Source organism: Thunnus albacares, chromosome 4 (assembly GCF_914725855.1).
Source record: "Thunnus albacares chromosome 4, fThuAlb1.1, whole genome shotgun sequence".
Taxonomy (NCBI): domain Eukaryota; kingdom Metazoa; phylum Chordata; class Actinopteri; order Scombriformes; family Scombridae; genus Thunnus; species Thunnus albacares.
Window position 1 is genome coordinate 21,557,296 of NC_058109.1, and position 25,822 is coordinate 21,583,117.

The following is a 25,822-nucleotide window of genomic DNA, read 5'->3' on the forward strand; positions in this document are numbered from 1 at the left end:
AAACAATAGATCCTCATTTTAAGTGAATCTTAGGTCATCTTCACCACAGACTTACTGTATGTACTTATTGTATGTGCTTAGTAAGACTTTATGCACATGTACCATTTTGGGAGAATCTGGGGAAGCATTACAGGAAACGTTTTGTCTGGTGACAATTATATCTTGACTAACTTCACTGTCTCCAACCTTACTTCATTCTAAACAGACCACAAACACTCATAGCTGCATAGTGCTCCGTCAGCAATTACCTCTTCATCACAACTCAACGCCTTTGTCAAACCACAAATGTGGTTGATGTGCATCAGTAAATATCTGCTTTAAGACGTAACGTAATTGCTGCTCCACTTCGACTTCCTGTTTCTGTCCCACAGAGGTAAATAGTGACCATATAGGCCAGCTGTGAAAGTCTAGACATACAGTACAGAGAAATGTTTGCCAGTTACTGCAGCAACGAAAAATAAATTGTTGGTACCTTATTCTCTTTATAGGCCACAAAAACAGAACTTTACAGTGGAGCGACCCACTACACACTGTGACAGCTACAGTATGATACCAGCTAACATCAGAGGCAACTACTATATCTAACCCAGCGGGCATTTTATTTTATTTTTTTTTGATAACATTGATGCTTTGGATGCAGAGATGAACATTAAAAACATAAGAGAGGTAGGGTTTTGAGTCAGATACAGTGGATCATATGTTAGATGAAGATATTTAGTCAGTTGCAGATTGGAGGATGTTCAAAGAAGTCCATGCTTGATAGAAATGCTTGTTTATTATTCCTCTTTAAACTATCTGCAGAGTCAGTCTGTTGATTGGCAGATAGTTAAGTGATGCAGGGAAAACTGGGAAGGATGGAAACATATACAGTCTCTTTAAAATGTCTTAGATTTGTCTGTTAATTCTGGTTCTCCCTGTTAACATAACAGCAGTGGTCTGCAACTACAGTATGCACCATAAAGAGTCGTATTTACGGTTACTGTTTTCATTATAATGAAACACCAGCTGGAGCCACACTAGCCGATTTGGCTCTTGATGGCACATGGTTGCAGGCCTCCACTTCACAGTGTGCTTCTTCCTGATTCGTCCTCATTCTCTCACCATCAGTAAGGAGTGAAGAGGATTGGCCCGTGGGTGGTGCGGATGGGACCTGGTGCGGGCCTCAGGAGGCTGAGGGGTGTTCCTTGTAGGAAGTGGTGACTGGGGTGAGGGTGGGAGGTCGGGCCGGGGGGACGCAGGGCCAGCTGATTTGAGGATGCTGCAGCTGCCATGGCTGCGGCAACAGCCAGAGGACTTGGTAAAAGTCCGGCCCCCAGAGTTTTTGGAAGTTCCTTTGAGAAATTCAAGAAAAAGTACAAGTTGATGTGAAACAACTTAAACATAGTGCATCAGGAGAGTTTCCACAACATAATGAGATAGTAAAGACAAAGAGTCTATACCATAAAGTCTGTGCGCTTCTTGTGCCGACTGAGAAGAGGATTGGGTTTCCCTGCAACTCCATCCCGATGCCTCCGGCTTGATATATGCTGCAACATAAAATGAGACAGGACAGATATTGGATATTGACATTGCTTGGAAATGACTTCACTCAAGGTCCTTTTGTCTGTTTTCTTACTTGCTTAAGCTGCAGCTCTGAGTTGACTCTGACGTTGCAGATCTCACAGTGGAAGGTGCGTTCCTGAGTGTTGGGGTCAGTGGATAGCTCCCCTCCCTGCTCAGGGCTGGGTTTAGGACCCAGACGTGGGTATGCTTTAATGGGTCCTAGTCCGCTCCGAGCCTCCAGAATTGTTTTGTGTTTGGTACCTGGGAATAATAATACATAAATAAAAAGATAATCAATGGTTGTAATCAAGGCCATGTTACAGTGTAGCACATGTTGGTTTAAAAATGCAGAAAACAATTGCATAATTGCATTTTTAACCTGCCATTTTTTACCACTAAGTGGCAGTAAAGTACCTACTTTTGTTTTTCAGACTGCAAATTCAGAACAAGTGCAGGATTCCCTCTGAGGAGCCATGCCTTACGCTTTCTGACATTGCTTCCCATCGTGCATAATGCTGTTGTTTGTTTATAAGTTTTATTTCTCAAGATTGTGCAGTCTGTACTCATGAATATAAATACTCCTACAAAGCTGTGTTGGACTTACCTTTGTTATGTGCTTCCAGCTGTGAGAGGGAATTAACAGCTACTTTGCACAAGGAGCAGTAGAGAAGCTTCTTGGCTTTTTCTTCCTCTGACTCCCCTGAAGAGGGACTGGGCGCTGGGGACGGGGTGTCAGGAAGACCAGCCACTGCCAGGTCCACAGGGGGTGTACTGAGGGTCGCTGAGGGGACGGGAGAGGATGGCAAAGGTGTGCTGACAGAGGGCAAGAGGGGACACTCTGCGTCTGCTGAGCTAAATGTGGGTGTTGGGAGGCGGCTAGGGGTCAAAGGTGACTCATTAGAGTTGGGACATGATTGGGTGTCATCTGTGAACAGCACAAAGTTTTCAGGTTAGTAAATAATTTGTGGGAAGTCAAACATACAATAGCCCCTTCAACCTTGATGATCCCCATATAAAAGCGTGAAAACAATGAGGCTGGTCCATCTGCACCTGCCAGGCAGCCACCCTGGTGACATGTTAGCTATATTAGGCTTAGCGACTAACATACTTTTTAATTATTTTTTTACATATAGTTTTTTTTTCTATTGCCATTGATCTGCTTAACATTGAACTGTGTGATGAAATCTTGAATCTCTGGAGCATGAGAGAAATTTACACAGATTGTTAGAATGAATGTTTCATGTTTTTCTGTTAATCAGATTTGCAGGTTGACAAAATCATATTTGAGCTACATTCCTTTGTACACACCAGGGTATCAACACTCCTCTCTGGTTAGTTTCTATCCTATCACTTTACACTGCAGCTGTGTTGAGCATCTGTGCCATTTTGTGACAGATTCCTGGGTGTTGGTATGTAACATCATATGTCACAGGTGATGCTCACCCTGCTTATTAGGATCAGGCTCCGGGCTGGATGGCGAGGGGCCTGATAGGGAGGGGGAAGCAGTAGGGGGAGGGTGCTGCTTGTCGCCATCTTGGAGACGAGCCGTCTTGGATGTCTCGATCCCCTTCACCCTCCGAGCGTGGCGGTTCCCCTTATAGTGGGCCTCTGCCTGACTCTGGAAGGAGAGCAAGACATACTAGAGATTTACAAGAAATAATGGATTTGATGGTTATTTACATTTTTTAACAGAACATTTCATGTGTTCATTTGCCTTTTTCTGTGGCCAGTTAGCGTCATATTTACTTGTTTGTTTAATCACTGATGCAATCATACAGTAAGCATTGTATTCACTCTGCTTTGCTGTCACTTTAAGAGAAGTGTAGAGATTTGAGACCCGTCCTTGTGACCAGAGAGGTGCTGTCTTAATTCCTCTTAGATTCCTTGACCGCTGTCGGTGAAAATGAGAGTTTGGAAACTGAGAGAGTACGCTCCTCGTTCCCACTGATTAGATATCTTTGAACAACGCAGCTAACCCTCAATGTCTTCAATGTGGAAGAATGTGGTTGTGTCGGGTGACTTCCAGGTGTGTCACACTGCAGCAGGACCTGACTGACTAAATGACGTTCCATTGTTTCAAATTTGTCTTGTTAATACATGTTAAACTAAACAAACATTTGGATTTTTATCCCCAAGGATAATCCAACAATTACCCACAAATTCTGAAATATATCCTGGCACCCTGTGATTTTGGTGCATTACAGTAAATGGCTGCTCAGCTGATGGTTTGTGGGTCTGATGTGCTGATGAGGCTGTCAGGGAAGATTAGCCTCCAGAATATTCTCGTCTTCCTTCACTACCAGTGTAATCACCGTACTGGCCTGCTGAGCTGATGATTATTATTGAGTGTTGGGATTATCTGAAATGGGCTGGAGGGCTATGGGTGACTAGTGACAGTTGACAGTCAGCTACTGAGGGGGAAAAAAATCAAATCAAGAAGAGTTTGTGTCCATTAGTGTGTGTTTGCCTGCTTGTCCTTGTATAATCATACTTAAGAGGATCAAAAAACAGGACATTTCAGTAAGTCCTTATAGTGGGTGTAGAGTTTGGGTTGCAGTTTATCAGCCTTAAGGTTAAGGTAATGAGAGAAGTTACGTATTAAGATTAGTCAAGCATTTATGAGAACTTTTATGTTTGACTTTTGCACTTGATATGCAACCTTATCAAAAAACTTTGATATTGAACAATTCTGAAAAACAATTATGGTGTCATGCTGTTTTTATTTCTACAATACAATATGCATGGCAACTATGGTGCGGTTTGACCACTTGTAACGCTATGGAGCGCAAGTGGGTCCACGTTTTGTTTGCATGGCGAAACATATTTCTGCTGCTAGTTTCATGCAAATCTGCTGACTGACACTAACATGGCAACACGCAAGAAAGTGTAGTAACGTGCCAACAAAGGCAAGGAAGAAGAGGACTGCAAGCTAGCCAACATGGATGCAAACTATGTATGATTTACAACCTTTTTTTTCATTGTCTTGTGTTTGAAATGTGTTCAACAAGTTAGACCTAAAGGATATCCACAATATGTTTGGTGAGTAACATTGAATGTACCCAGAACTTTATTTGACTTCAAGAAAACTCCACATGGCACCTTTAAGATTGGGCAAATAAACTATAATATGGTTAGGATTAGGCAACTAGAACATTGTATTAAGGTTTGGGGAAGATAGTGGTTATGGTTAATAAAAATGTCTGTGACAGGACACAAACTTTGGTCTCTTGCATGAAAGTCTGTCACTCCACATGCCATCTACCACCTTGACCTCCACGCACTTGCTTCCATCTCGCTACACAAAGGGCACGCTACTTCCTGCATCAGCACTTAAAGTCTGCATTGGATGTAGACCATGAGGTGCAGAATCTTCCACTATGGAAATAATTTCTACTGATAATGGGCTTGGAAATCATTGTTATCCTCTTAGTCCAGATATGCATGTAAGTATCAAATGAAATCAAAGGAAAGAGTGAGGTGTTAGGGCACAAATATAGTTCTGTAAGCTCCTCACTGATAATACAGTAATACAAGACTGTGTTTGTGACTGTATGTGCATGTGTATGCACAGGCATAGACCTGCTGGGATTAGATAGGTTTCATTATGTCAATAACAAGGCTGAGGGAGCGCGTGACAGGTACATGGTGGGGGCTCGGTGGGTGGGATACTTCACTGATGCAAAGAGACCACTGGGACATGTCCAGGATGCCTTTGTAAGCCTCAAGTATTAACTGCCAGTGATAGATACCCATATAGCCCTCCTCCTGATTGGTGATGACAGAAAGGCATATATAGCTCTGCCTGTGTAACCCAACCTTTCTGACTACTACTCCCCAAAGCCCCGCAATTAGACAAGGAGATGAAGCCCTACAAGTCCACAAAGAAATGACAGCAGGGAGCGAGGGATGGACAAATATTCAATGCTTCTTCTTCTCACTGCAGTCCACACTTTGTGTTGTCTGCTTATTTCCCTCTTCCTTTCGGTGACTTGCAATTGTTTTCTTTTCTTTCAGCTTGAGCTTTGATACTTTCACTCTCCATGTGACCTTCAATGTCAGGTCTTAGGAAATCGATGAAGGTCTGCCATCAATTCAAACATAAAAAGCTTGACAGCCTTGTAGGTTGGGGGTAGGATGCAGCATAGACAATAGGATGTAAAAGAGATTAAGGCATCAGATCAGATCATTGGAGTTAAGAGGAAAAGTGAATAATGATAAAATATAAATGATGTTCGGAATAGGAGGTGAAATGGACTGAGAGAAGCCATGAAAGAGCCTATGGAAAGAAGGATTAAGATGACTGAGGAAGCATAGATGGGACTTAAGAGGGAGAAAATGAGAGCAAGTGAATGTCCCTGAAATCCTTTTCTCTCTAAGCAGGATGTGCTTTGATGTTTTATCTATAAAGCGACAAAGGCACAGAAAGCGGAGAGAGCTGGTCTAGCAGCCAAATCTACTGTACGGGGTGCAGGCAGCAGCGACAGGAAGAGGGGGTAGGAAGAAGCTGGTGAGGTGGAGAGAAGGAGAAGGGACAGATGATACAGTTTAGCCCACAGAGAGGGAAGCAGAGACATGAAAACTGTAGAGGCGAACGGCGAGAAAACTAACCTCGCCAAGCAGATAACAGTAATGAATGAAACATGGTTCGGTGTGAGCCTTGAAAAGGACAAGAAGAGGGAGATTGAACAGAGGAAAAGAGAGAGAGGTGTCCAGTATGGTACTGCAGTGGTGACGATGGCTAATGCAGCATGGTGTGACGTCAGCCTTGCAGCAGAGCTGAGCTGAACACTGGCAGGCTAATATGTCCTCTGTGGCCTCAAATGAAGTGCAACGTTATAATTACAACAATTACGAGGGGCTACGGTGTAGTAGCAATGAGAGGCACCTGCTTCTCAATGACCACTATCAATCAATCTGCCTCTTTCACTTTGTGTACACTTAAGCACTTGAGAATTTCTATTTAACACTGGCCTCCCTCAGACATTAACAAGAAAGAAAATGTTGGTATTATTAAAATACTTGAGTAGCTCATGACCTAAGGAGGACTTGATGAAAAATAATGAGTGTTTGTCTGCCTTTGAACTGCAGCGCAACCCAGACAGCTTGAGTAAGCCAAGAACTGTACTGTAAGCAGAGTATTCCTTCATTATTAAAGAATGTCCACCGTGCTTTAAGCTCCCACTTTCTCAGGTTACTGTGGAAAGTGCTGTAGAGCTGCAGCAGAGCAGATGCACACCGCGGCTCACAAGTAAAACAGCAGGCCGGACAAACAGGTGGCTCAGTATTAGACATCTCACAGCATAACGCGGGCTTGGCACGAACCATACACACATATGTTCACATGCATGGACATATTCTCATACATGAATACTCAGTGAAAACATAGAGTATGTAAATATGAACATACTGTAGTAAATAAAAGTGCCCCTGCCAGTCTTGTACCTCATGCTCATGTAGACCATGTGAGAACATGTAGAGGAGATATAATTAAGCGGCCCCTCACAGAGAGAACAGGGCAGTGTTACACAAGTTTCAGATGACTCCCTGCCTGTGTCCTTTACACATCACTGCATTTAGAGTGCAAGTATTTAGCACTTCATCACTGGAATGTATTTATATTTTTAGCCAGGCTTGTATATCAGGCTTTTGTTTGATTTCTACTTATGTTTAAGTAGAAAGGTTACAGCACCGGGCTTTTTCCATCTGTAAAAGTCCTTTTATTAATTCAGTTGATAGGGATACACTCGCAGCACTGCTGAAATGTTTAACCCAAATGTTTAGGTTCCCTTAGACCATAGAAGTTATTGTGAGCTGTGGATCATAAAATGTTTGTTTTTTTTCAGCCCTCCAAGACATGGAAAGTGGCCATCTAAATCTGAAATATTTCTCTTTGCAAAGAAACACATCTTCGGACTATCGAAATATTTCAGCTCCATGCATGTGGTCATATACAAACACACACACACACACATACACATACCCACACCACACACACAGTCGTGTTTCCATTTCCAGGACACTTACTGTAACCCTAACCCTACCTTAACCTTAAATCAAGTCTTCACCCTATAATTTAATGATTTACAATTATGGGGACTTGAATTTTGTCTCCAAAGAGAGGCTAGTCCCCACAATGTGACTGTAAACTGATTTATGTCCACACCCTGGATAAAATACCTGGTATACACACACACACACACACAAACACACAGGCATATACAGTTAAAGGCCCAGTGCTATACTCATAACACATCAATCATGTCATCCAGTAGTTGGGTTTTGGATGTCCAGATTATGAGCTATTTGTTTTTCAGCTTCAGTTTACACTTCTGCCTCTTTAACGGGGACACTCAAATCATTCCTCTAACGTTTCATAATTTCTGGCCTCTTTTATTTTAGTCTCTCTGCCTCATGTTGGCATAGTGTCAAGACTTGAAATGCAGAAAATATGCTTGATCAGCTTTAAGGTAGCTTTGAGGAAGAGTTTGTGTTAGCCGTGCCTCCATTAAAACCTCACCAAAGTGAACTTAAAAATCTTTCTTGTTGACGGAGGCTTGCTATCAGCACCTGAAATATGTTGTCCAAGCTAGTCACACAGTTCAGCCCAATAAAAGGTCTGTACACCTACCTGTGTTGGGTCTGGACAAACTTAAAAAGGAAGCTTCCTGCAAATACTCTGAAATTTGCCGGCTGTCTTCCTTTATTATTTGTCCAGCTTTCCTGACGCAGCATTCTCTTTAGACTTTGATACAAAAGTGCAGAAGGACATTGAAAATTGGACTGTCAGTGTAAATTAAGCAAGCAGGTTTTTCTCAGTCTTCCTCCCCCCACTCTCCTCTCTGGAGGGGCTAAAATTGGAGCTGAGAAACTGTGAACCAAGTTCTCACCTGCTCCAGCTGTACAGTCAATCACCAGCCCACTTTGAGTCCAGCCATCTAACTTTTTAGGTCATGAATTCATGTGTCTAGAGTGCAGATGTAGGGTTCTCGGCCTCTAGGAAATATCTAAAAGTACATGAATTTCCTAACATGCCCTCTTGAACCAACTGACCTTTCACAAAAGCCAATCCCCCCACCCCTCCCCCAGTGTTACTGTTGCTACGCCTGTCAAGCTTTTAGTTCTCACTGGGCACATAACGCAGTTTACAAGAATAACAGTCGCAGATTTATTACTCAAATTCTTAGTATTTTTTTAAATAATGAGCCGTTGGTTTCAGAGGCAGATGAAAGCAGGCAACTGTCGATTTTGACAGATGAAATGACGACTATCTGGCAGATTTTTAAGAATAATAATACTAACTTTACTTATATGGTCTTTCAAAACAACTTTACTTTAAGGAGGTAAGCTTTAAGAAGTGATTTAAAAGATGTTACTGATCCTGCAAGCCTCAGATCTCCAGACGGAGTTACAGAGCCGAGGTGCCCAGACTCAAAGCCTGGATGCCTTTAGTCTTGCGCCAGGACTTAGGAAAAGCCAGAGGAATCCTGCCTGAGCATCTGAGGCTGCACTTTGGCTCATACGGGAGCAGAAAGTCAGTTATGTAACTACAGTAGGAACCAGTATATGCGGTGCTTTACATGTAATCAGTAAAATCCTAAAATCAGCTCTAAAACTGACTGGTAACCAGTGAAGAGAGGCCCGAACAGGAGTGATACAATCTTGTTTCTTTGAATTTGTTAAAAGCTGTGTTTTGTCTTAACAGAAGGCATGAGATTGTTTTTTTGTTTAAACTCTGAATGCAGCAAATTGTAACAGTCTAGGTGTGATGGTATAAAATCATGTGTGACCTTCTAAAGATCAGCACAAGAGAGGAACAAGAAGTCATGACTGTGACTTGTTTGTTAAACAGAAGATCTCTATTGAAGATTACGCCCAAGTAACTGGCTGCAAGTTTGATATTTGCAGTAGGGAGCCTAGACTGGGGGACAATAAATTTTATATTTCTATAATGACAAGTTTATTTTTCTAATAAAACGCAAATGTTCAGAGAGTCTGCACAATCCTTAGAGTAAAGAATACTAAGAATATTGTGGTGTAGCGCTGGTTAATCCTCATATTATTAGCTTAAGGAAAAATATCTACAGACTGTTATTTCATGCTAATATAACCCTGTTTGGTTGCTTAGCTAACAAACTTGTTTCCAAATTGAATGTTTTAATTTTTAACAATAAAGGCTTTCAGAATGAAGATATGAGAGGTGTAAAAACATTTTCAGTTCATTATGAAACTGTGGCGGGACAAATTAGACTGCGGGGGGCTGCCATAGTCTAGGTAATTAATGGGAAACACTGAAGACTACCTGATGTGTTTGGCAAATATAATGCTGTCTGGGGTAACTAACCAGTTTGGCTTGGGTTACTGGAGTGTAACTTCCCCAAATACAATCAAGTGCAGGACAGAGCTGCTAAACATTTGCCTAAACACTGATATAGTAGCATCCAGGAATGGCCACACAGCGAGGAAATACTACACAGTTTATGCTAGTCATGAACAAGGCTTTTTTAAAGTAACCTGTAACCCTACAAACTTAGTATTACGTTAATGACATGCTTGGTTACTACTAGGTAGTAGTAAGATAGTTAACCTGATATGCTAAAATTTGTAGCTAAAGTTTGAGCAGGTAAACACACTGTTTATTCTATCCTTTACACTTTACTATTATGTTTTTGGTTTTGGAAAGGCTAGAAAAAAATTCACCACCCTCCACACACTCGTTATCTTCCAGGTATCATTGTTACGACTGCTCCATGTACACCGCTACGGCATATGGAGACATCCAAAGCTTGACAGGCCTGCTGTGATGTTTGCGAAGCTATGATTGGACGATTGCTGTTCGGGGGAGGAGTTTAGCGAACAATCAATTAGTAGAGTATTGGCTGAGTCTGAAATCCCTCCAATGCAGACACTTAAATAAAATGGAGGACAGTAAACATCATCTTTATCTTTATTATCTTTATCTTTATTGGCCAAGTATGTTTATACATACAAGGACTCCTCTTTAGTTGATCTTAATGTTCTTACACAACAACAACACAACAATCTTCAGAGAGATACACAAGGAATGTCTATAAAAGGAGTTCAAGCTTTCATACCTCTGAGTTGAAGCGTATTTGACAGACATTGCAGGAGATGATGGGCCTCTTTGTTTTCACCATTGGTGGCCCAAAGGTGTGCGTCATCACAGCCTTCTGGACAGGGTCCATCTGAGGAGAGAGGACATCAAAGATGCAGCTGAGAGGTCACATCAAAGATTTAGCAACACAGGAGGAACTCAGAGGGCAATGTTTCTCTTAACCGCAGTCCATCGAAAGGTGGATGTGGATGAGAAAGAAAGGCGTTAAAGAAAAAGTGCAGGTGAATGACAGGGGGAGCCGCTGAAGGGGGAGAAAGCTGGGAGGTAAAAAAAAAAAAAGAGTGGAGAAGAGTGAATTGAAGTGAGAGCGGTGATTGATGTGGACAGGAGGGTGTGTGTTTTCTCAGTAGCAGCTGGTGCTGCTGTCTGTGCCTCAGTTCTTGGGTGCCGTTCAAACGCTTTAATTCATGCTGGCATTAGAAGCGCCTAATTACAGAATCCCCATCTCCAAAAATTTGTATTTAGTTTGTGTGCTACAAAACTTCTTTTTGAAACAAGGTACGAGTACGACAATATTACATGGCAGATAGATATTTCCTGTGTTTCCTTGGGTCAAGATGAGATGTATTTTAGATAACATGCAGCATCACTGACTGGTCCTTGCAGCAGGAAAAGCAACTGAATTCAACTGCAGGGAAATTATATTTATCATTTAACTGTGCGATGAAAAATAAAAAATATATATATTACAATTTTGAAACAATTTCATTTGAAACAAATTTTAAAGCCAAAATGAATATAGACAACCTGAGGTTATAAATACATATGCTGTTGATAATTTTGATTAGGTATATAAATTTAAGATTAGGTATATACATTTAGGAATTATGGGAAAGAGCATGGATTTCTAACATTCATGGATTTACATATGTTTGAATACATATATAATACTATTTTGATAATCGATTGTTTTGAGTCATTTCAAAACTAAAATTAACTGGTTCCAGCTTCTTAAATGTGAATATTTTCAGTTTTTTTCAGACCTCTTTGATAATAAACTAAATATCTTTGGGTTGTGGACTGTTGGTTGGGACAAAATATGACATTTTAGTTTGCGTCCTTCACTTTGGGAAACGTTGACTTTTTTCCACCATTTTCTGACATTTTAGAGACCAAATAACTGATCAAGTAATCGAGAAAATAATCAACAGATTAATCAACAATGAAAATAATCATTAGTTGCAGCCCTAGATATTTTTAATGATCAGGAGTATAATTCTGTCATTAAACATCCATAATTACTGTCATTAAACATTATGGAAAATGCAGCCCAACATTTATCCTATTAGATTAATTAAAACAATTAATTAAAATAATTAAAAAACTAAATTAGAACAGTCTAATTAACTGTTTAAAATAAAAAAGTAAACAGTAAAACAATACATTTAGACATATGTTAAAAGAGTTATGAGAAAACCAGAGAATAAAATATCAAAGCCATGGACAGAAATATTAAAAAGATCGGACCATGTTTTTTTCTTAACCGAACCCATTCTCATTCTCAGATCAAGCTCAGATATATGCCACATCACATCTCTTATGAAACGTTTACTACCTCATTTTTAGACGACTCAAATGGACTCGTGTGAGCACTCTGACCCGTTGGCAGGGTTCAACAACCGCAGTGCTGGGTGTTGCCCTCATTAAGCCGCCAAAAGTACACTGCGGTTTTACTCAGCCTCTCATCTCTGCTTGTCTGTGAACGAACACTGCCAAATGAGAGACTGTTTACACTCTCAAGCTCCAGGCACCAGGGGAAATAGTATAATTGGTCTGAAAACTTAAACCCTGTTTGAATGCATTGTTGGAAATATTTATAGACTTCAGCCTGATTTTTTTTTTTTTTGCTCCTGTCTCTTGTCTCTCCATTCCACTCCTCTCTCTTGTTTTGTGTTTTTCACGTGGAGGCCTGTAACAGCTCCAGTTTTGTTTTTGTTTACATTTGTACATTTGTCTCAGTGCCAGTGAGTGTGGCACGACAGCTTGTGTGTTGTGAATGTGTGTATGAATCTGAGCGCATTAGTCTCCACATGTGGATGTGTGTGTACCAACAAAAACCCTTCCGTCTTTTATCGGTGACTCTCTGTCTCACATCATATATGTATCTTTCTCTGCTTCTTTGACCACCTGTTCTCATCAGGCTCTCTTGTTATTCATCCGTCCCTACAGTTATAACCTTGTTAACCTATTAGTCTACTTTTTGTCTCCTCTTTCACTTTCTCCTGCCTCAAACAGTGGAGCTTTTGTTTCACCAGAAATGTACACCACAAATAAATTATGGGTATTTATTTGCAGCTCCATTCTTACATATCCGATCTCTAATACACTGTAACACCGTTACCACAATGACTGTAGTTACTCGCGCATGACATGCGAGCTGATACATGGGCTTTGTAGACAGCTGTATTGATTAACATAGAAGCACATTGTTCCGTCAGACACGTCAGACAGGGACGACTGAAAAACACAGCTGAGACATTTTCAGTGTAGACATGGTGTAAGGCCTCTGTGGTTCTAGATTATCCCACATTTTTGCATTTATTTCACATTTCTGAAGTTATAATCCTTAAAATTTCAGTCTTGGTTGACTCAGCGACACCTGTGATTGCTGTTGGTAACGGCAAGCGTCTTTTAATAAAACAGGTCCCACAGTTCAGTGCTAAATGCCATGTGTATTGACCACTGGGGGCTGCAAACACACCTTGATTAATGACTCTGATAGAAATGCAACAGAAGAAGAGCAACCAATGTATCTGTTTACAATGCAGCCAAACCAATTGTGGGCTAAGAGCTTTCATCCTGTCTAGTCTAGTTGTTTTAGGCCCTGTTCACACCTGGCATTAAAATGCATCTTGGGTGATTGATCACAAGTGGATAGCTCTAAGTACAGGTGTGACTCATCGAACGCATTGAGATCTGAACGCCCAGACCATATTTGGAGGTGGTCTGGGCCGCATATGGCCACATTCTTTTAGCAGTGTGTATGCGGATGTGTTCTGGGCCACAGAGGTATGTACTCATTTGTGCACCAACAGCATCGTATTAAAGTGTGAAACAAGAAGAAGACACAACAACAGGCAAAATGGATTCTCGTGGATGGAGTACACATGAAACACACTGTCTGATTTCCATTTAGGCCGAGGAGTTTTGATTTTACCCGCACGCCAAGGTCTTTGCAAACTTCATTTTCTTCTTTCAATTTCCGGCAGACTAGGCACAGGAAGGGAATTGCTGCCTAAAAACAACAACACACTTGGTCTTTGCAAACGGAAATGATGTACATGTTCATTTGCATACAGAGCGGAGAAGTGAGATCCGATCACAGGTATAGTCACTCGCATGTGGAGACGCATTCTACTGCCAGGTGTGAACCGATGTACTTAAAGCTCTCCACTTGTGATCAGATCACTTAAGACGCATATTAATGCCAGGTGTGAACAGGGCCTTGCACTAAAGAAGACAGATAGCCTTTTTCCAAATCTTCAGATCTGGTGTTTTGGTCTTTCACGGCTGTTTTAACATCCATGCCCATCTGAGCTTTGTAGGAGGAATAAAGAATGGTGGCAACAAAACATGTAATAGATAATAGAGTAAAGTAACACACAGCCATACAGGCTGCTGTTAGTTACTTTAAGTAACTAAAATTGGCTCTTAAATTGGTGTATTAATCAATCTGTGCTGTGCTGTGTTAATTTTGATGGAGAGATACGTCACTCACTACTGACTGATTAGATGTCCTCTCCCAGGCGGACTAAATAACAATGATGTGAAACAAAATGGCTGTTCAATCTGATTATCACGCCAGAAGACAATCAACAATGTCATCTGACATGATGATTGAATGTTGTCTTCAACATCACGTCCAGTGCATGCATGCATTGTTTCCTGTGAATCTCTTGTGTGTACGTATGTGAAGGATGGACAATAACAATGAAAATTATTTAATAGAAAGGCAATTACAAATATTAAAAAAAAATATTAATAAATAGTATCAAAAATGGGGTGTGACGTAATGAAAATTACATTACTTTAAAGTAATTTTTCTTTCCTGTACTGAGAACCTGACACAGAGGTTAATAACATTAAACTTTAGCAATACAGAAAAATGATTTTCCCCTGGAGTGTTACAGATCAACAGAGTCAGAGTCTATCCGTCTGCCCACACAATGCCTCATCGTGCAGCTAACGTCTCATTGCAGGGAGGTGAGACCTACAGTATGCACCTGAGATTATAAAATGTCTGGAAATTACCTGTAAACCTGGTGAGGCAGACCTAATATGAGCTGTCAGAAATGATGTGTGGACATTCCCCTGAAAAATTTCTACCTAAACTGGAACATAACTGTGATTGAATCACAGTAATCAAGTGTTTTTCTCACTCTGCCCTTCGCTGTGTCCTCTCAGTCTCTGCTGCCTCTGAAGACAAGCAAGCTGAATGCGGCCGTCCGGCTTTTTATAGCTTTTCACAGCAAGCTGCAGCCTTCCAGATTTCAGCAGTGTTGTAGACTTGCTTAAATTTTACGGCGCAGACACAGAGTGATTTGGATTGACATACTCTAGCATTAGTAGCCACACTCAATGTCCTCAGTAAAGCAGGATGAATCATGAACTTGCGGAAGGGTCATTTTGCCCGAGTGCATGCAGTTGAGCTGGATGATAATGTATGTGTGTGCGTGCATGTGTGTGTTGCACGTGCACCCGTGTTTGTCACCACGCTGACCTTCACATGAAACCCAATCTGGAAATGAGAAGGAGCCACAGAAAATGCTGACTGTAGAGAACACAGCCTGTGCCTCTTATACAATTGATTAGCTGTAACTCATTTTATTGCAGTAAAACACTCGACTGGGCATTTTCTCAATTATGCTGAAACTCACTCTGCTGAATAAAAGGTAAACAGCTGTCCCCTTATCATTTAGGATTATTATGTATAAATCCTCAGCGCTTTATCACTTGTCGTCTCTCAGGAGGCAACACACCAAAACCACAACTGTATACCAACTCTGTCTTCCATTAAGTCAAACAAGACGATAACAAATCCCAGACACTGTTTGTGTGCACACATGTGCGTGCACGCTTGTATGCAGGCTTGCCTGTGAGCACTCACTGTATTAAAGTTGTGGAAGAGGCCGATGGTAGCTGGGTGAGGCGACTCCAGCGGGAATTGGAGGAAGGGTTTCATGTCCAGAGGGGGTGGTGGGATGACAGACGGGCTCCTGAGGAAGGCAGGGACCGGCCCCGGTCGGTTTACACTTCCTGTGGTAGATGTACAAACAGGGAAATTGGAGATTAAAAAATGGGAGAAAATGCATAAAACCCCATAAATAATACACCTATATCAAATTTTGCTCTTTCAGAGGATAATGTTGAGAAAGTCACAAAGTGAAATAGTTGCACAGGATGTGTTAGTGACAAGATACCAATAAGTACCACAATTATGTACTGTTGAAAATACCTAAACTTGAAAGTCATTTACATTAATATAAGTGTAAGTACAACTCAACATGGTCACCTTTCTTAGCAATCATGTCCTAAAGGAAATGTTACCAATGTACTAAATTAAAGTCTTTTCTTAAGAGGACATGTAGCTAGACTAATGCACATTTATACATTTGCTACAGTAAGTTAGTAAGTTTATGACTTGGAGAGGCTAAATCCCCTAATTATTGTCTTTGTGTGTGTTTTCGATATGTGTGTATGTGTATGTTGAATATTGTTTGTTTAGTTGCTCGTTCGCTTGCTGTCTTTTATGGAATTGTCTGATTGGTTGTCTGTTTAAGATATGACTTATTGTTGTGTTATTGTCTTTTTTTTTTGTTTAACCCTCTAACCCTAACCCTTAAATGAATAGTTAATTAAGGGAAAAAGGACTTTTCGTTTTCTTGCCAAGAGTTAGATAAGAAGATTGATACTACACTCACATCAGTACAGTCCAGTCTTAATGCTAAGCTAACTGGCTTTTAGCAGCAATAGCTTCATCTTTATTCTACAGTCATGAGAGTGATATCAATCCTCTCATCTAACTCTTGGCGAGAGAGAGAGTAAGTGAATTTCCCAGGATGCTGAACTATTTCTTTAAATCGAAGCATCATATCAGAACTGGCACTTGCTGCAAAACAGATTTTAACTGAAGTAGGAACTTATTTTTTTTGCTTTACTGTTTAAATTAATGTTATTTTCTCCTTCTAAATCAAAACCATGATCTTCTGCATCATGTTCTTGTGTTGAGCCCCACTACCCACCCACACCTCTACTTTCTTTGCTCCTCTCGCTCACTTTTTCTCTCACTAGTAGCTCAGCAGCGGTGGATGCCTGCACTTGAGGGGCAGGAGGGCTAAGCTCCTTAAGCCTCACAGCTGGGGTGCTGCAGATATCCGCCTTTTCTCAATTTCTCCCTCTGTCTCTCTCTCACCAAGCGTTGTTCTCTATCCCCATTTCACGGTCCCTTATTCTGTCTGCCTGCCTGCCTCTGTATTCCTCATCTATACTTCTCCTCACTCCAGCACCAGTCTCCCCCTGCTTGTTTTGTTCCTCCTTCTCCTCATCCTCATCCTCTCTCTGTTTCGCTCTCTCCATTCCACTTCTGCTTCCTGTAGTTATTCTTCTCTTTAGCGTAAAACCAGCAGGATGCTTCAGGCCCAATCTGGCTATGCAGAGAGAATTTGTATAATCTTTTCTCCTGAGATTATATGCAACCATCATCCTTATTGCAGCCGCTTTGTGATGACTTCTGAACAATTTTGTTACATATGAAAAGAAAAACTGGTCACTTGTCAAAACGAGGGGAAGAAAAAGCTATTTTGGTAACAGCAGAGGAGGCTCCTTTCACTGACAGCAGGGGAGACGCAAAGAATGTGCTGTCAGGATCAGAAATAGATGGAGGGGAAAGACTTTCCTTCTGGCATTCCTCTTCCGACCGTTTCAGTCCTTGGGAGGTTGTGGCAGCTGAAGCTCAGCTGTAGCTATTGTCATTTGCGTGTGGCAGCTTTCGCATATGCTGCACGAGAAGGAGAGAGTTTTAGAGGCTAGGAAGGGAAATAAGATACAGAACTGGAGGTCAGGGTTTCAATGTCCTTCAGACATACCAAGAATCCCACAGCTCACATGGTGGTCATTATCACCTCTCCAAACCAACTACAGCAAGATTTGTGCACAGTGAAAAACCTTCGGTAATAAGACACCTTAGTTCACACCATCATCCGAACATGTAGGAATGAGTGAACGCTAAACACCAGATACCATGACGAAATGCGCGTAAGCCATAACGAGATAAAAATAAATTTTGATTTAAGAAGCAATCTGTCATATAAAAATACATGTTTGTTTTTACTCTAGTGTTTGAAATGTTAAAATATTGAAGAATACGGCTGGTGATGTTCAAAATGTTTGTTGTTTTTTGATTCATTGTCAACAAATCCAATTAATGTGTTAATTTCTTAACACTTCTGGGCTTTTCTACATAGTTTCATTTAAAAAAAACAGACTAAATAATATCCTGTGATACAAGGAGTACCCGCACACTAAATCAAAGCTCTCTTTCATTCTATTTGCAACGTTTCAACCAACTACAGATCTTCCTCAGGCAAAAAAAAGAAAGAGGAAGAACCGCAGTTAAATAGATTTTTGTATCCAGCACCTATCCCACTGAGGTTTTGTGGATGTGCACACGGCTTCTCTGTTTTATTTCATTAAATAATTTCCTCGACACTTCCTGGACACTGTAGCTTTTTAGCAAATATTACTTCACAGAAATGAGTAGTGTATTTGCTGGGGACTGTTTTCAGCCAATAGTCCAGGACTGTATGATGGGAGTGATTCAAATTAAACTACAGAGCCACTGTACATGTTCGTTGTATTTTAGGAAGATGTCAACAACTTGTACCTGTGTGACTCACTGGTGTGTTTTTAATAGTTTTTGGACAACAAAAAATTATGATGCACAGAAATTAGCTCAAGTTATTGTTGGTTATGGTCTTTTCAAGAGGTTTGTGACAAAAAGAAAATATAGATTATCACAAAACTTATTGTTTAAAAGCCCTAAAATTCAAGGTTCTCTATCACATTCTGTGGATTCTTTCTTGCATCCAGTTATTGCATGAAAAAACAATTAAAAGCAAACTGGAAAGTGTCTTAGATGCAATTAAACACTCTGCAAATAAGGGGGACAACAATGTTTCAAGCTGCATGGATCGGGTGAGAGATATGATCATTATGTTTCCTCTTTGGTTAGTGAAGTGTATTCCTGACACGCTTCTGCTAAATCCACTGCTCATTTTACGCCACATTACCAATTTAAAGGTCTGCTGTTCCTTATAAATCTGCATTTACAGCGCAGACACTCACAATAGAGTGATGTATTTATAGTTGGCACGCAGCCTTTTCAGTGTCATATTCTGCAGCACCCCACAGCAGCTTGAGCACGGAGTGTAGCAGCAGCATCCCCTGACCCCCCCACCCCCACCCCCGCCACCCCCCATCCCCCACTCCCCCCTCACACCCCACCCCACCCCCCCCTCCTGACTGATTTACAATGACATCAGATAAGTGAACGCCACGACTCCTCAACAGCGGCCACGCAGGAGGGAGAGCATTGATTGGACACATTCTGAGGAGAGTTAAAGTGTTAAAGTGCTGCCAAACTCTATAAATCCAGGCCTCGGTGTCTATTGCCCCTTCTCTCCACTAAAATGAACAGACAGCGCTGTCTCAACCGGCCCCCTCATCTTACTGCCTTTTTTTTCTAATGCAAATGTTTGGGCGAGAAAAAGATCAATGCCTGTGTAATAGCTTATTGAATTTTTTGTGTAGATTGTGAGAGAGAGGTAGTTGGACAGAAATGAAGAGATGCAGAAGGTGGAGGGAAAAAAAAGAGAAGAAAAACAGACAACCAGAATTCTTATCGTCACACTAGATTTCACAACCCCCCCCCCCCCCCCCCCCCCCGACGTGCACACACACAGGCGTGCACACACCAATGTGCTGTGACTAAGGTCTATCAAATTGGCAATTCATTTAGCCAATTTAGGTTTAATGATCACAGAGGTAATGTCAATGTCAGTGAGGATGCTGGAGCCTCTCTGTATTCCCTGCCTGCCTCCATCTTTGTGCTCCATGACAGGACCAGAAGGGAAGGGGACAGGAGACTGAGTGAGGAGGGGGGGTTGGTTGACATGCTGTCTACCAGAATGAAGTCAGATGTGAGGCAGAAGCACTGCAGGGTCCCACCAAAAACCAAAAAAATAGAAACACAGCCATGTTTAGTGCCAGGCCCCCTCAGCTCCACACTCAAGAGGACCAGCTCGGCACACGATGCCAGCCGTCTCACATCTGCATCTAAATGGGCTGCTGTGCTCAGATGACTCTGAAATGAGCTTCTGCGGCGGATTAGCCAACCTCCCCTGATAAAAAAAAAAAACCCCTCTCTGTCACTGCTGCAGAGAGGGGACAACTGTGGTGGCAGCGGGTCTGTTAACCAGAAAAACCGCTGTGGATCCACCACGTTCTCGTTCGTCTTTCCCCCAAGTTACGTGACAAAGAGACGGTGTCAAGTTGATCCAATGTTTGGTGGCAGATGATGCCATTAGTACACCGATGATCATGATTTGTTAAAATGATTTATGACTCCTGTTTGTAGTTTTTCGGCAGGAATGCTGAGCTGCTAACTTTGTCGTGGTTGCAGGCGGAGGATGGCTCTGTCTTAGTGTCGCATACTGCTACTGTGAAGGACTAAGCATGAAATCCAATTTACTGCAGCTCAGCTTACCCTCAAGTCAAAGGCAGCTATTTCAACCTAAGCAGGGGACAGACGACAATACGCACACATGCACACACAAACCTTTGTAGTCTGAATGAATGATGCTCTAAAAGAAGTAAGTTACAGGCTGATTAATGTGGTGTTGGTCTGCGTGAGATCTGGACAGTGAGGAAAAGGACGCAGCGGAGAAGGAGAGCTGAGTGCTGGTGAAGGAGAGCACAGCTGATTTCAGTCTGCACTTTGTTTTAATGATAGATGCTCTGCGCCCCAGTGGCCAGGCTTAAATGCAGCCTCCCAGAGAACTCTCAGAAGTCCTCTTTTACTGAAAATATGTGTGTGTGTGTGTGTGTGTGTGTGTCTGTTTTCATGCAGTGCTCTTGAGATCAGCTTGTCCCTCTGCAGTTGATTTCATGCAGTATTTGTAATTAATGAAGACTTTTGTTTTTCCCCTACAGATTTGGCTGCTCTCATTAAAATTAAAAATCATTATGTAATAATGGTGTTACATTGCTTTGTCTGGGCTTTTCCCCGCTAATAATTTCTCATGAAAAATTCCGTCTGTCTTTGCGTAGAGTCTGATTATGAGCTGTCATGAAGTGGCAAACAGCTCCTGATTGGCGAGGAACGGGAAATGAGGAGCAAAGAGGGGCTTGGTAGGAAAATAATGGCTGAGTGGATGGAGTCGACTGAGCGAGGAAGAAAGGTCTGGACGAGGAGGGGAGATGAGGTGGAAAGAGAGGGAAAGCATCGGAGGATGGGGGGAGGGAGCTACATGTTTCGAGGTGAGTCCAAGGTGACCGAAGGAGGTAAAGAGCCATGTTAACCTGCAGGTTAATGTACAGAAGAAATGCCATCTGTGAACTGAAAAATGCAGTTATACTCTGCAGCTGGACATACATCTGTTAAAAATCTCATAGTAACATTGTCAAATTGTTCAAAGCAGTCCAGTCAGTACAGCTGCCTCTAAGGGTGAACCTTTGGCTGTCACATGCAAAATGTCAAATGCGCATGAACAATTTTCGGTTATTTTGCTGCTCTCCTCATGAACTGTCCACATGTTGTGTCTTGTTTTAAGCATATATAAGAATCCTGAGACATTAGGTTGGGTATTTTATGTGTGTCTGAAGTTTGTTTGATTGTGAATCTGAGTAAAGCACCTTTCCCACATATACCTGTATAGCAACACTAGTCTGTGTTTGCATCATATGAGGCAAGCTGAAAGTGGATTTTCTACCTAAATTATTAAGGCTATTTGTCAGCTCAAGACAGATGCTGACACATTTATACAAATATTTTGCTGTGGTCCTAGTTGACGCAATAGCCGTGATATACATGGGTAAAGCAGATTTTACTTTCTTTCAGACTTAACGAGGGTTTGAAATGATTTCTGTTTAAGAGAGGTGTGTTTCTGGAAAGCTGTCGACAGAACAATGAGATCAGAAAACAGTAGAAATGTTCTTGCCTCAGTCCATGTTTTCTAAATTTCTGGTGAAGAAAATGTTCATCATTCAAATACAGGAATTTCCATTTAAATGTGTTCTGTGGAGTTTCTCGTAAACCACCCAAGTTGTGTTTACTTTCAGAGTTCTTTGGATTTCCTTTGAGGACTAACAAAGATTTAGAATGCATTTCCTTCATCATAGTACATTTACAAAACTGATTTTTTAAAGATTATTTAAATTATGCATTGTTTACATTCACGTTGGCTAGCTTGTAGACCTTTTCTTGCTTGTCATGTGTACCTGCTTGGATCCACATGCGTGTTTAGATTCAAACAAAACGGGTGCCTGCTTGTAAAAATATTGCCTCATAGCGCAGCTAGTGGTCAAAAACTCCACAGGGTACCTTTAAGGCACAGAAAGGATGGTATATTGGATTTCAACACTATAGTTACAGAATGAAACATAGTCATCCAACTGTGCAGATATGTCCATGTTAACATGCTGGATACTGAGAGCTTGTTTCATAAAGAGGCTCGTGAACATCTGCCTATTCCGTAGCTCCTCTTAGGCTTCAGCTCTTCAGGGAGGTGCTGGAACATCCTGAACTCTGGCTGCCAACTTTCTCTTTCATTACGCTGCAGTCATGATGTAGCACAGTTTGAGGCAAACAGAGAACATTACAGCATGAAACCACGCACAGCAAAGTGAGGGCCATTAAGAGATCCACCTTGTCAACATGACCGGCAGCCCTTCCCCACATTATTATTCTGTTTGTCAAACCATTTACACACCTGCTGGGAGCTGGAAGAACACACTACCGCAGATGCAGACCTACAGAAACCTGATCATGTAAAGTACACAAGCTAGCATGCAAACACACAAAAGCACATGTGTAAAAAGGTGAACCCACGTACATAACAATGGAATCGGATGTGCAGCAGCCAGGTGCATCTTCCTATTATTTTATACAATAGAAAGCACACAAAGACAATCATTGCCTGATGTTCAATAAACAGAAAAATAGAGCAAGTGGCTGTATGAGGCTTAAATGCATATAGGATGTTATTTTTAGCGGATGCAGAAATTACAGGTTTTATTTTTGGAGTTGAGATTAAGATTTGGAGTCTGAAGGGCAGAATGTGGTTTTATGCTATAGTGTGGTCTTTAAGCACGCTAGGGTTATGCAGGGTGAGTCAGACTGGTGGATCAACTGTGGTCTGCATGACTTGAGGACAACAAACAACAAAACAAAAAATAACAAAGAGACTTTATGCTCAGCGTATGTGCTCTCTTGCCTTATTTGGCATCCTAGAAACCAGTAAATGACAGGCGTACTGTACATGTTTTGTGCTCTTGGTTCCAAGGCCCTCTAATTTTATATATATATATAGCAAACAAGTCTATCAACAAATACTTGTTTGTCAGTGCCTTCTAAAACAACACACATTAACTTCTTTTTTTTCAATCTGATGCATCTGTTGGCGATAAATCATTCTTTGTCAGTGCCTTCCAAAACCATTATATACAACTGTTACAAAACAGATAAGTTTGACCATTTGCTGGTCAGGTTAATTTAGGTTTAGGTGGAAAATTTACTTGATTAAAGTTGGGAAACAGTTATGGTCATAGTTAAAAGAAGTACTGGGTAATGTTAGGGATAGATCGCAGGTTAAAAGTTGGGCTATCTTTACGTGCTAGGTCTATTTTTGTCAACTTGCTAACCTGACGCGCCAGATGGTTTGTTACACAGAACCATCTGAGAAGTCGTCCATGGAAACTGTTTTGAAAAGGGCAGGCACTTAAAAAAAATACTTGACAGGTGATTGGATGAACCATCTGTCTATCACCATCTATCGTTTCACCTTGTGAGGCAGCTGTATTTGCGACGCTGATTAGTCAGAACCACCGGTGGTTCGGACACAAGCACATAACTTGAAGCCTGACAAGATGGATTCTCACGTGACCTTGTGATGTTGTGATCTTGTGAATCCAGCTGCCTCACAAAGTAAGCAACTCACATCTCTGAAGCGTGAAATTCACTTGTGACTTTATCTAAATGCGGATATTTATTGTCAGCTATGATTTAATGACGGATTTCACTTGTTATTGACTTTGTCTCTGTCGCATAAGCATAAGCTGTCGCAAAAGTACTTTTGGTTGTTTGTTCACATCATTTGTCTGAAGTCTGTAAGGCTGGAGAGAGAAGGCTGCGGTTCTACTTTTGGTAATATCAGTATACACTATTCAGGAAATATAGATACAAAAAGGTCATTTAAATATTTAAAGTACAGCCACAAACTATCTATTACCACATCAGTGATCATGTATGAGCAGCAAAGGTGTGTTCAGGATGTTTGTAAAACTTCCAGTGGACAGCCAGTTGGTTTTGAGGCACTAATAATATCACAATATTTCCGATTTACTCTTGACAGCCAGTAGGGGTCCTCGTTTGGTAAACAGGTCGTTATAGTCGTTGCAGCAAATGGTGAGGCGTATCTTGCGAGGACAGTCTGTATATGGTTTATATACTGTAACAAAGTTCTTGGACTGTCTCTTCTCTGTTTGCCGGTGCAGGTTTTGTTATGTGCGTTAGTGTTTTCTGGCCTCACAGACATATGAAATGTGTGTCACTTTGGCAAACATACAGAGTGACAGATTTCTCCATTTTAAATGTCAATACTTTTCATCCTTCGCTGCATTGCCTTGATTTAAAGGTCATGTTGTTTTATCAGGGACGACATGCACCTGTGATTCTCTTGAAGGACGTTGATGAGTGGGTAGATTTTTTTTGCGTGTGTGCTCTGTATATATGCGCACACACACACAGATACACACACATACGTTTATGGATTGTTTCATACTGTTTTCTTCAGTGATGCAAGCCATGAACTTTGTTTATAGTGGCAAGTGAGGTCTTTGCATCAGACTGGAAGAAGCCTTGGCCCATTTTTAAATAAATAAAGACCTCAAAACCTCCAGATCTGAAATATTCATCATAAAAATCACACAAGAGTTACTAAACTGCGTTCCACACTGCTCCGCATCGAGGGAGACGAGCCAGCTTTTGCACATTTCTTTCATACTCCGCTGCAGATTGTGTTGATGTGTTGGAATTTTTTGCTCTCATTAAATGAAATAAATGATGATGGTGGTGGTTGGATGGAGAGGCAGAGAGAAGATATTTTGTCACAGATGCACAGAAGGAGATGAGAGGAGACTTACTGTGTTTGTCTCTCTATCTTTGCTTGTCGACGCTCTCAAAGTCCGCATCTCTCGTGGACACTATTTTTGTGTCTGAGCCTAAATCTCTGTCTTAGTGAAGGGAAACTAATACAGTATATAAAACCCCGTCACCCCATGTTGTTGTGATCATGTGTCAGTGTGTTTAGTGTCTGATACACACAGAGTTAAAGCTTCTGCTCCGGAGAGGGATTACCATAAGCTCAAACTCCCACACAGATCACAGGAAGACTCAAGCAGGGGTAAAAGCAAGCAAACAAAAATAAAGTAGTCAAATACTTAGTCAACATACACGCACATGGAACAAGGTCACTGTAATCACATGCAGGAAGATGAAATGTTGAAACAGAAAAACATGAAAACAAAATTGTGAGCTCTGAAGTTCACACGACTGCGACATACTGATAAAAATATATTTATCTAGAGAATCCTTTTTAGTTTTTTGATAAAAGTAAAAACAAAAAAAAAGATGGACACACGTCTTATCAGATTGATTCTGCAACAGTGTGCTCTTTTGTATTTAATTTGATAATGAACACACTGAGCTACTTCCGTAATATTCTATAACATTAAGATAATTCAGTTAGTAGCACTAAATGCTTTACACAAATGTAATAAAAACTTAATTAGCGTATTAATATTTATAAAGTGCACTCAATTTTATTTTTTTCTCTATCTGATCTTTAAAGCTTCTTGGCTTCCTGTCTTTTT

General features: G+C 41.1%; 1 protein-coding gene across 2 annotated transcripts in view; it reads right to left on the reverse strand.

The window, feature by feature from the left end:
- Positions 1–997: 997 nt before the first annotated feature.
- LOC122980254 (zinc finger protein 385A-like) overlaps positions 998–25,822 on the reverse strand; it is a 30,797-nt gene continuing 5,972 nt past the window's right edge. For both annotated transcript variants that reach the window (XM_044348068.1, XM_044348069.1), the window contains exons 2-8: positions 15,783–15,931; positions 10,635–10,745; positions 2,986–3,160; positions 2,147–2,467; positions 1,616–1,803; positions 1,440–1,526; positions 998–1,331 (exon numbers count right to left, since the gene is read on the reverse strand). In XM_044348068.1, coding sequence (XP_044204003.1) covers positions 1,104–1,331; positions 1,440–1,526; positions 1,616–1,803; positions 2,147–2,467; positions 2,986–3,160; positions 10,635–10,745; positions 15,783–15,931 — 1,259 coding nt within the window. In that variant the 3' untranslated portion in view covers positions 998–1,103. The remainder of the gene's footprint in view (positions 1,332–1,439; positions 1,527–1,615; positions 1,804–2,146; positions 2,468–2,985; positions 3,161–10,634; positions 10,746–15,782; positions 15,932–25,822) is intronic.